At 38.2% G+C, this 12642-nt stretch overlaps 1 protein-coding gene across 3 annotated transcripts in view; it reads left to right on the forward strand.

Moving 5' to 3' along the window:
* The first annotated feature begins 295 nt into the window (after nucleotides 1-295).
* The window catches only part of golim4a (golgi integral membrane protein 4a), a 106077-nt gene continuing 93730 nt past the window's right edge, over nucleotides 296-12642 (forward strand). For all 3 annotated transcript variants that reach the window (XM_067995353.1, XM_067995355.1, XM_067995354.1), the window contains exon 1: nucleotides 296-889. In XM_067995353.1, the coding sequence (XP_067851454.1) occupies nucleotides 703-889 (187 nt within the window). In that variant the 5' untranslated portion in view covers nucleotides 296-702. The remainder of the gene's footprint in view (nucleotides 890-12642) is intronic.

The following is a 12642-nucleotide window of genomic DNA, read 5'->3' on the forward strand; positions in this document are numbered from 1 at the left end:
GATTTTTTTTTGTTTTACACACATGCAGTCCTTTAAATAAGATACGTTCGGAACTAAACTATAAGATGACGATCTGCTTGTGAAGCCTTGAAATGTTTTGGGCTCCTAATGCTTATCGAACGTCTCCAACTTAACAGTAGTGTTACCATGAGATTGCTGACTGATGGTCTAACCATCTACCAAGGAAAGGCTTTGGGAAGTGTAATCCGCCAATCGTAATGGTGAGGGTGGGAATGCTACCAATCCGTGTGGGAGGGGGTGGGATTTCCTGTTTGATGTGAGGCTGTAGCGGAGTGGAGGTGACACGTAAGACGGGAGATTGGGAAAGAGGCCTGGAACTTTTCTGCCGTGTGGAGTTAAACGCAAATAGTACTTTGTTGTTACAAAGCTGTATTTTTGTACACGGTTTGCTGCAGTCTTACAGACTATAAAGCGGTGCACGGTTTATGGCAACATTTATTTCATTCCTAAAATTGGATCGGAGACTTTTTGTTGGGCTTTGCAACTTGTAACCTGGAAAGGATTTTCAGCGTCAGAAACAGCTAAAGTTGCAGTAATGTCTCTCTGCAACTGACTGCTTCACCCTAATATGCTGTTGTTTCATTGAAAATAAACATTGAATTGAATTGTGTGGGGGGGAAAAAACGGAATTCTTCTGTTTGGAGCCTCAAAGTACAAGTTTTGGAGGAAAGAAAAGGGAATATGGGAAGTAATATGTGTTCCAGGAGACAGAAAAAGATTTTTCAAACTTTGTTCTTTCTTACAATAGTTTTTGGGTTTCTTTATGGTTTGTTGCTATACTATGAGATGCATAATCAGTTAAAGAAGGCTGAAACTCTGGCGTTGAAGTACCAGCAGCACCAAGAGGCTTTATCTGCACAATTGCAAGGTAAAGTGTTAAAGCTTCAGCGTCTTTCGTGGTGTGTGTGTTGATGTCTGCACGCGTCCGTACTCCCAAACTTACACTCCAGCATCTTTGTTGCTGAAAGTATGAATATTTTAGCTCAAATTAGTAAATATTTAAGGCCAATGAATAACGTCTATAAATTCCACAAACCTTTTTTTAAATGAAAAAAAAAGCTAATGTTGCTGCAACCGGTGTTAACATTTGGTCGGTGGGTTTGTATATCACCACACTCTGGATGCGCGGCCGGCATTCCTCAGATTGCCAGGACAGAACCAATTTTCTTTTACTATTGTACCGGGAAACCGCGGTGATATTTTTGTGTCCGATTAATTTCCAGTCTCATCTTGATCTGTACAGGGAGCCTGCATTTCTTGTTTTATTTGAAACTGTGTTTGTTCGGATGAGCAACAACAAAAAAGGACATCACGGCGCAGAGTTTGAGTTTGTGGAGAGTAAATATTTGGCAGTGCAAAAGGGCGTGACGAAAGTGAGACATAAATGAAGTAGTAGCGGACGGGCGGTGCTGACTTGTTACGTTAGGCTGGTGTGTTGCTGGAACCGTTCATTTCAATTTATGTTGAGTACGTGATATTAAACCTGACATTGCCACCAGCTCGGAAATGGAGATGTGAGTGTAGGAAACATGACATTTTTGTCAATGCACGGAATTATAGGAATTGTTTCCCCTGTTTCTTTCATCTGCTGCATGTTGAAGCGTAAGATACTTTTCGGATCTATGCTCTTATTGTGTTAAAATGATCGAAGCACATGGAGTTGCCGTCACTGCAAAATAAACGATTCCAACCGTGGCTGGAAAAAGTGCTCACGGAGGATATTTCTCCTCAGCTTCCCTCTCAATGTTTTTCAAACTATTGTCCTTTAAAAGAACCCATTCGTCCAGCAGACTCAGTCTACCATTTTCTACTGCAGCATCACTAACAGCAAGATTTCTGTAGTACTATAGACTTTTGCATTCAGGTACGAGGGTTTTGAGGGAGCATTCACTTCAAAGTGGTGGTGTGACTCGAGATCACCCTGGAGTGTGAGGCCCTCATCGGGAGGTCGTTTCGCGCTGGCTTGAGTTTAAACAAAATACAGCTCAACTGCTAAGGGACTGTAACGATGTGATCTATAAAGTCAGTTAATGTAATTCAAAATACAGGAGATCTCAAAAGTCACCAGGGTGGGTGCCAATTTTTTTCAATGCAGGAAACCTCAGTACTGTACAGTGGGAATCGCCCGTTTGGTTCTGGGCCAATTTATAGTGAAAAGGAGTAATTCTCTAGATAATTTAAAACTGTAATATTCCGTTTGGTCTATGGAGCTTCACCTTTTTCTCTAGTTTTCGCTAATAGTTTGCCAAACCACAAAGCATCTCCATTCTGTGGGCATTGTTGATATATTCACAGTCTCAACCAGTGCTATTTCACACCCATAAAAGTAATTACATAAAGTGGAAAACATCACTTAACTGTCCATACATTTTTATCAATGAAAGCAGGTTAGATTAGATGATGGTACCATAGTGTAGTGGTTATGTTACTCGACTAGTAATCCAGAGGCCTGGACTAAGAATCTCAGAGATGTGTGTTCAAATCCCATCAAGGCAGTTTGAGAATTGAATTCAGTTTAAAAAAAAATCTGAAATAAAATTACTGGCCTGGAGTTTCCGCATGTTTTCCTCCCAGATATCAGCGCATTCAGGGAGGAATTGATTTAAATAGCGCAGAAGATCACAGAATTTAAAAAGTGCATTACAGCAATAACCACTTACGCTGAGTTTACGTGATCTTTTATGCTGGTTCAAAAGTCAGTTTGCCCGAAGGAGTCCCCGCCCACGAAACTGACCACGCCCCCAGATCAGCATGGCGAGCTTCCACCGATTGCACTCGGTCGAGGATGTTTATTACATTGTGCCCAGAATTTTGGGTGTACAGGCATCCATGGTCACATTAATCCATCATTAAGGTCTGTTTCTTGTACTCATGCTACAATTACTTTAAATGCGTTCAAATTCAGTCAGATGATCTGCCTTTAGTGTACTGCCTGTGATCAGCAGTCAATTGAAACCACTAATTGGCCGGTTTCTTCAACTGAGCATTTATTTTAACACATTTTCAGTTTAAATTAGTTTAATTCAGTAATCTTGAGGCTCCATTGGCCATGTTCTAGTCAATTGATTACGTTCGATAACGCTGCTTGATTGTGCTGATTGATTGGAGATTTTACGTTTGGGCTTCTGCAAATTAACTTGCGCAGAAACTTGGGCGTAACTTCACCTTGGCAAAACCAGCACAGTGTCCAGCGCATTCTGGGCACATTTTCCAGATAGTGCCCCTAGCAGAAACTCCAGGCCACTATATCTGTAAAAAAGTGACCACAAATCTATTGGATTGTTGGAAAAACCCAACTGGTTCACTATTGTCCTTATCTGGTCTGGCCTACATGTGACTCCAGTCAAACACCAACGTGGTTGACTCTTAACTGCCCTCTGAAGTAGCCTAGAAAACCACTCCGTTGTATCAAAACTCACGGACTGCAAGAGGCTGCCCATCGTCACCTTCTCAGGGCAACTAGGGATGGGCAGTAATTGCCAGCCTTGCCAGAGGGGTCCACATCCTGAGAATGAAAATAAAATGTTGCATTCTGACTTCTTCCCCATGGTAATGAACAGTGGTGCTGGTGAGTTTTGAATCCTCTACACTTCTTGTAGAATGTACACCAACTATCATAAAGCATGTTTTATTATTGCTTGGTCTTAACAGTTTTTTTCAGTATTTCAAAAACAGTTGATTAAAACATTCATTGACAGTTTACCAAAATAGAGAACAGACTTCTTATTTTCATTGTTAAAGTTAAAAACATTTTACAAGGCATGATACATTGTATTTTTTGATCTTGAAAATGAAATGCTCGCCTATGGGAAAAGATTGTTTGGAATACCATGACTTTGACTTTTGTTCCCCCAAAAATGGAGAATATCAGGTGATTGATATTTACATTTCAATGAAGATCAACTATTGGGACATTGAACTTTGAAAGCTGATGTTTTTACAAAAGGAGAATGGAACAGATTAAAACTAAATAATGATAGAGTCAAAACTTTGACAATTATAGAATCTGTGAATCATGTTTTTGGTGTTTTTTAAGGAATATAACATCTGGGACAATTAATTCCTATAAATGAAAGTCTGAGATACCAAACAGCTTTAAAGATTTCACCGAACACACCTGCAGTGTCTTGATCTTGGCAGGAATTCACTTTTATTACATAATCTAAGCTGTAAAATGAATTTGAAAGCGTACATTTACCACTTAACCATTAATAGGCACCAGCTGCTTTAGAGGAGATATTGGGCCGGAACTTGCTCTGACCAGCGTGGCAAGGCTGCCCGCACATCCTGCGGACAAACACTACGAAAAATCTCACCTCGTGGTCTCCGATGTCCACTTGCTCCCTCTTCAGTTTTCTTTACGTTCAGCGCTGTGAATTCAATGCAGGTTCATTTGGATCCGATAGAGACTGTGGGAATGGAAGCCACGCCCACGGAATCTGTCAAGATGAGAAGTCATGCCCACAAGCATGTAAACAGAAATCATTCCTTTACAGTTAGCAATCGTTCCTTTCTGCATGTTAGTTCAAATAAAAAATTAACATTTTATTATAAAAAGCCAAGCAAATGATTTAATGAAACTTACAGAAGTTGAAAGTAAAATAAAATTAATTTTTAATTTTTTTTAATTATCAAAAAATACTAAAATAAGAGTTAAATGATATTCCACACTTTTAAAATTTAATTTTTTGTTGTTTCGCAGTCATTAACAGTCATCGTGCTTTTAAAAAGTAGTGTAGAGCTGGTATTTTCCAGCGTACCTTTTGGTGGCGTAAGTATCTTCGTTCCAGCTGGGCAGATGGGTAAGTTTAAAAATGTTTAATGATTTTATTGATTATAGCTGTAGCATAAAGTATGGCCCTTTAATTTGGACCTTTCAAACTGCCAATGAACCAATGGGAGCAAGTTCACGATTTCCTGGTTTCAGTGCGCATTCGTGAACTTGCTTTCTGGATTCGCCAGCAGAGAGAGGGGACACCATTGATGAACGGTGTCCTCGGGTGAACAATTTATGCCCCCCTGTTTCATCTTGAGGATAGGCTGTTAATAGCTCCAGCTACTGGAAACATTGGGAAATTGGAGCTCTGTGAATTTGATGTATTTTTATTTTACTCATAAGATTACAGGATGGTTGTTGACATAACAGAATTCTCTCTCTGTTTTAACCAGTTGCAAAAAAATGTTTTTGTTATTTTCCACTTCGCACTTTTTGGTACGTTTTGGATTTCTTTTATTGTAAAGTTAAATTTTAAAATCTAAAAACGCATTGCATATCCCATTAAGCCTGCATCAATCACAGATTGTGTACATTCTGGCAGTTTTTTAGTAATAATCAAGATGCAACTTATTACGTTCTCTTTTGTGCACTGCACATGCTACTACAACACAGATAATAGCTTGGTTGAGGACTTTGTAATGCAGCTCTGGATATATCCCATCTAACTAGTTAAGTTGTGGGAAGATAAAGATCTGTGCTTAGTCTGGAAAAAGTCCATTTGCTAGCTTATTACTTTTGGGAGTTGAAAGCAAAACAACTCATTATCTTGCAAATTTCATAATTTTATTTATCCTTGTATCTCCAGTCCCGCATTGTTACTGAATGTTTCTTCTGCATTTGGACCATTATATCATGTTGCAGTTCTTCCATATTTAACTCACTACCTACTTTTTGTACGGAAGTGATATTTATTCGATTTCTTTCCTTCTGGTTAAAGCTGAAGTAACCAGGTTTTGTGAATGAAAAGATAATTTGGCTATTTGTAATTTAAAAAAATAAATTTTCCCCTCATTCCTCTGGTGGAAATTATAGACAAAGGCCTAGATTTTCTGCAGGAGCTGAATTGGGGCAAATATTTGTCCTTGTGGTACTTCTGCTTGCCACAAAGCGGTACCTCTTAACACCAGCCAATCTTCTGGTCTTGGGATCAGTACCATATTTTAGGTGGGGTTCCTGGCCTACAGTGGTGAGTGTGCTAGGAACAGGGTTAGTGTTTAGCTGCGGCCGGCCTTTTGTTGAGGCCAACTGCATGTTGTGGTGCTGGCAGCCTCTCAGCTGCTGGTAAAATGGGCAATTCTTTTGTGAAAATTTAAAACCTACCTCCTGTGGCATGTGCAATCCATCGCTCTGCAAGCATTTGCACAGACTTTGTCAATGATTTAAAAATTGAAAGGCCTCCTTCCGCCACCGTAGCAATACTGGACACTAGGGCCCAATGAGCATATCTTGCATCCAGCCTCGCTAAGGTGCAAATAACAGAAAGTAAAGATTTTGAAATTTGTCCTCTTCAAATAATTTTGAAAAATTTTGAGCAGAAATTGCTGGAATATTCCATCAGCACAGCTAACGGAATGGTACTGATGTAGCCTAGGAAAGTAGATACACTGCACATACTCAGACTACAGAAACCAAATTCGGCTCACAAACTAACAATTCTAGCCCCGACCCAGGCCCTTGGGAGAGGCCAAGGTCTTCAAGTAGAAAGTTTAATGAAGGCATGATGAAATGCAAAAGACAATTAAATTAATAAACATAATCATGTTATTGTGAAATATGAACTTTTTGATTTTTAAAATTTTTATTCACTCTTTATTTTAGACATTTGAAATTTCAGTTACTGAGAAAATATGTTGGCGCAAGAAACATTTCAGAAAGTGTTGTGTGGGATTTGTGGGAACCTGGTGGTCAAGTTGCATAAACACTGCGTTGTAGTCTCACTTGAAAATAGCAGCTATTGTCTGTATCATAGGCTGTGACAGGGAAGCTTAACACCTTTAACATTGAGAATACCTAACACAGCACCACCTACAGGAGTAATAGGTACTGTAGGTACTTTCCAGGAGTGTTCAATGAAATGTGTGCCCACATACTGAATTTAATATATAACATATAATAGATACTCAATATTGCAGGAATGTAAGTTACCTTCCTTCTTCACCAACCCCCGCCCCCCCATCTTCTGAAAGTCAAGCTTTTTCGGCAATTGATCAGCCTTGGAATTTTGGAATTAGTCAAAATGAATGACATTAACAAAATGACAGTTATGGAGATTATTCATTGCTTACATAGCATCAACTGTGGAACTCAAAATTTGGCTATTTTAAACTTAAACTTTTAAAAAATGTTAATAAATGCTGTTCCCCCACAAAGCACAGTCCGACCATTTAATGGACTTGTGGCTGAAATGTGGACTTCTGATTGAAACTGTGCTCATATTTTTGAATCAAAAGTCATCAACAGTAATCAGGGGATAGAGCACAGTCTGGGTTCCACAAACATCGGACTAACAACAAGAAAAGAATAAAAAGAACTTGCATTTATATAGCGTCTTTCATAACCTCAGGATATCCCAAAATGCTTCACAGCATATGAATTATTTTGAATTGTAGTCCCTGTTGTAACGTCGAGAAACATTTGTGCACAGCAAGGTCCCACAATCAGCAATGAGATTAATGACCAATTAAACTTTTAGTGGTGTTGGCTGAGGGATAAATATTGGATAGGACACTAGGAAAGCCCCCTGCTCTTTATCAAACAAATGAACTAATTAGAAAAATGTAAAAGCTATCCTAACATCAGCTTTTTATAATATTGTGATGGGTGTATATATACATTTAAAGGAGCTGTTTGTCTTTATATATCATTAGGTGTAGGATTACAGGTGCTGTGATTCTTCTGCCAACAATCTGAAAGAAAGAAAGAACTTGTGTTTGTGCCTATCACATTCTCAGAATGTCCCAAAGCACCTCAAGGCCAATGAAGCACTTTTGAAATGTTGTCACTGTTGTAATGTAGGCAGATGCAACAGCCAATTTGAGCATTGCAAGGTCCCACTAACAGCAATGAGATAAATTACCAGATAATCTATTTTTAGTGGCATTAGTTGAGGATAAATGTTAGCTAGGACACCAGGAGAATTCCCCCGCTCTTCAAATAGTGCTGTGGATCTTTTATATCCACCTGAGAAGATGAGGGAACTTGGTTTAACATCTCATCTGAAAGTTGGCACCTCCGATAATGCAGCACTCCTTCAGTACTGCACTGAAGTTTTAGCTTAGATTATGTGCTCAAGTCTCTGCAGTGGGGCTCAAACCCACAGCCTTCTGACTTAGAGATGACAGTCTTACCACTAAGCCAAAGCTGACACTTTTTGTACAAATAAATATTTATCTGACATAAATATCTATATATATATGAATCTGTTTATTGTGTATAAAGTGAAAGGATAAGATGGGAAAGTGCACTAAAATACTTGCTGATATTTTCTTCTGTGTGTTAGATTTCACATTCGTAAAAGTTTCAGAGGAAAATATTGGTGAGCATTCTTTCACTTCAGGGACATTTGAATTTAAGTCAAACTGATGGCAAGAAAATCCTATTTCTTCCTCCATTGGTTCAGCAGGATATGTATTTTATGGTGTGGTACTGAGTTGTACAGACCAGAAGGGTCACAGGTTTGACTCCTTAAATGCCTGAGTTAGCCCATCTCACCCATTTGGTAGTGAGTAGTTGTGCTTCTGTCTTACGCTATTGAGAGGAAATATTGGCCATGATTCATGCTCTTGGAATAGTGTCCAGTAACTGCTAATGGAAATGCTTTGCATGTGTGGCTAGTGAGGATAGGATCAGGTTGGCTATAATAGCCTCGGAGTCAAATATGCTTCCAATGTGTACTGTGAATGCTCACACATAAAGAATGGCTATTTGGGTGAGGTCTTGGAGAGCATCTGCTGCCTGTGGAACCATATGTAGCATGACTTGCTGCTTTTAACAGGACAGAAAAGGGGAGAAAGCGTAAAAGACTTTTCTTTGCGATGGCTGGAAGAGTTATAAGTTGAGTAGTCTCAAGCTTGTGATTGTGAGTCTGCAGTACAAATATTGATTAATTTAGAAATACATAGTAGCCTTCATGAAAGAATTTACAAGAATGGTTCGCGAGGGAAATCAAAATGTTTTGAGTCTAGTAGAGGGTGTTTTTTTGAATTTGATGGTACAAAATATAGTTTAGGGGGAGTTTTGCTCTGCATCCAACACCACTGATGCTGAACCTATGATTGCTTGATGTTGACACTAGGTGCAAACAATTGTAAAGTTTTCCTTTCCCTTTTACTGATATTATTTATCTTAACAAATATTGAATTCATGAAACCCATCTGGTTCACTAATGTCCTTTAGGGAAGGAAACCGGCCGTCCTACCCGGTCTGGCCTATATGTGACTCCAAACCCACAACAATGTGGTTGATTCTTAATTGCCCTCTGAAATGGCCTAGCAAGCCACTCAGTTGTACAATCTCGCTACAAAAAGTCAGAAGGAGGCTCACCACCACCTTCTCAAGGGCAATTAGGGATGGGCAATAAATGCTGGCCTTGCCAGCGACGCCCACAACCCATGAACGAATAAATTTTTTAAAAAACTATTGTTTAGATCAGATCAGCATTACCGCTGCTCCACTAGAGCAAGGATTTTGCATATCCATAGATTGCAGTTGTATAGTTCTGCCTAGTTCTATGTATCATGGTCGATAATTGTAACATATAATGTAAGTTTTCCAATGTTTCTGCTACACTCGTAGACTTAGAGTTAATCTGGAGGGAGGTGGCAGTTGCTCAATTAATTTCCTAATTATTTAAATGTACATTTAAAAAATATATTGTTGCATTTATAATAAACAAGGGTTCATTAAATTTACATTTTTTAAATTTTGCAGAACTTAAAAGCTTAATTTCCATCAGATAGGACAAGTCAAAATGATTTTATTTGGAGATTTATTATTAGTTTAAAAAAAGTTGGCAGATTGTTAGTAGTCAAAATATGAATTATTACTCTGCCACTAATAAATTATGGCTGAGACATACTGCAGCATTGAAACGTGTTTTTGCTTTAGACATTGACTGATGGCAAGACGTGTATGTATTTTGTATGTATGCTGCAAATTATAATTCAAAGAGTTTTATGATCAGTATTAACCAGGTTTTATGTAAGTTTTATCAAAGCATTAGGATTGCTTCTAAAGATGCATCAAAATAATACAATTGGTCAAAAAATATGGGAAAATAATTTTTAATAAATTGGGCTAAGTGTTCCAGAGAATAATTTCAGTGCCAAAATTAATGAAATTGTAAATGGAAAATCTTATTGTTAAACTATCAATTAAAAACAAAATGAATTTGCTATTAGTTAACCTGCCAACTTACATTTGTCAAACACCAGCCTTATTTTTCTTCAATTATTTGTTCAGCTTGAAATTTGTTGGTGGGGGGAAGGGAAGAGGGGGAGCAGTAGTTATTCTATTGTTTGTGTCCATACAGTAACTTATCACTTATCAATAATTTAAGAACACTTGGTGACTTAAGTCAAATGTCAATGTCTTCGCTCAGCAGATGCTAGCTGGCCTCCTTTTGAAAATGGGTACATCAGATACCAACCATGGCCTCTTTTCATGTTCGTGAGCAACAGGAAATGATCAGTTGTTTTGCCAAATTTCATGAACTGAGCAATTATTATTAGAAAATGAGACATTGAAAATGTATTGGTTATTGCAAATAAGGTGTTAGATGAGGACTTTAAATCTGTTGAGAAATTCTAAAATATAACTCAGGCTGTACTGGGCAGACTTAAGTAAGTATAAGTAGTCATAGAATGATTTTGTTCCAGTAGTGCTTTAACCATGAGAGAACAACAGTGGTATTTAGCAACCAAAATAACAAAAAGTTTTTAGTTTATGCAAAGAATACTGTGAGTTAAGAAATATGCTGTAGTGCAATGTATTTATTAAGGATTGAGTAATTTTTTTTAAGAACTAGTTCATTTCATACTTTCACTCTTGTCATTTGTAGTTTATTCTTATAAATAAAGTGATAGCAACAGAAATAAAAACAAAAATTATTCTAACTTATCAGTATAATGTACATAAATGAGACATAGTGCAAATCATTTATTTCAACTTGATCTTTTCAACGAATCACAGTATTTGTAGCTATGCCAAAATGATAGCAAGAAGCCACCCTTTCTTTTTCTTTACAAAGACATAAAATGAATTACTAAACTATTTCATGGTCCTACATGTAGAATTGTAAAGAAGCTCATGATGAGTAAACTCTCACATGCTATGTGGTTTGAAATCACTTTGCAAATAATCTCCATCATATGGTGATACCGGACAGTTAATGTCATGATTCCTACCCAGATGTGTATTGCACGAAGATTAACATCCACTCTCAACTCTGATCCATTTCTTTGTCCATTTCAAATTTACATTCTCCTTACCAGACACAATAGGGTAGATTTTCAACTTAGCGTCAGGGTGTAAAACTGGCGTTGTGGATCGACCACCCATCATACAAACTGCTTGATTTTCATTTCCATTGATTTCAATGAAAATCAGGCGGTTTCTATTCTGGGCAGTCCTGCGGTGCTTGCAAGTACTTGGAAGCCAACATAAGGAGGATCTTGACTCAAAGGAGGCTACTGTCCCAGGTGCCAGGGAAATACATTGGCAGATTATTAGTCAGACATTCCCATTAGGTTAAAATTATTCCTCTCACTATACACCCATCACAGCATCTTCCCGGTATTCATGGTTGCTCAAATCCTTTCCTATGTACACATCTGTCTTTGGGTCTCATAAACCATCCATGCCACTTCACCCCAGCAAGACCTTGCTGACATCTATTAGCTCCCCACCCTTAAAGCACAGAATTCAAAGGTTACTAAGGTTTAGCATATCAGTGAGGAATAGTAGGGAATGCAGTAAAGAACCTTTGGGCACTACTGTGGCGAGCTTGTGGGGGTGGGAGAAAAAGTCAGTGCAGATGATGTGCTAGCTACATAGGAAAAAAAATAGGATAGGGAGGTGACATCGAGTTGGATCATGGAGGAGATATAATGGAAAAGGATAGAATGGCTGATTATGTCCAATACTGTGGAGAGATCAAAGAGTGATAGTGCATCACAGATGCTGTGATGTACATCCTATTTAGCAATTTGGTGTCTTTCAAAATGTTTTTTTCTAGAGAATATTTCACTTTTGACTCTATATTGTACAAATATTTGTAGGCAGTGGCAGCAAGGGGGTAGCTGGGAGGTGGTCATTGTTATAATTTGGGCTCTCTTCCAAATCTTTTTATTTGTGTTTGCTGCAAATGGCCTTGACACATCCACATGGAGCTCAGACATTGCCTTTAGACATAACTGAAGCCGAATTGAAAATATAGGGCCAGAAATCGCTCCGAGCGGCGAGGCAACGCTCACTGCAGCTCCTGCGAATTAAATTAACGACAATACTTACTGCGGGCTCTGTGGTGTCGAATTGCTTGATTTTGAAGTTGAAAAAATTGTGCGCTATCAACCCAGCCTCTAAGTAGCGTGAGTTGACGCGCATGGAACAGTCTGTGAGGAGAAGACACGCCCACAAAATCTGTCAGAAAGAGAAGTCACACCCACAGATTCAGGCTGCATTGCTCAAGCAGACAAGCAGACTTCATTCATTTAAAGTTAGTATTCGGTATATCATTGTAAATAAAAAAATTAAATTTTGTATATAAAAAGCCAAAGAAATAATTAGAGACAGAAGAGAAAAATAAAAAAATAATTTTTTAATTTAATTTTTTTTTTAATAACCAA

Source organism: Heptranchias perlo, chromosome 13 (assembly GCF_035084215.1).
Source record: "Heptranchias perlo isolate sHepPer1 chromosome 13, sHepPer1.hap1, whole genome shotgun sequence".
In the NCBI taxonomy this organism is placed as follows: Eukaryota; Metazoa; Chordata; class Chondrichthyes; order Hexanchiformes; family Hexanchidae; genus Heptranchias; species Heptranchias perlo.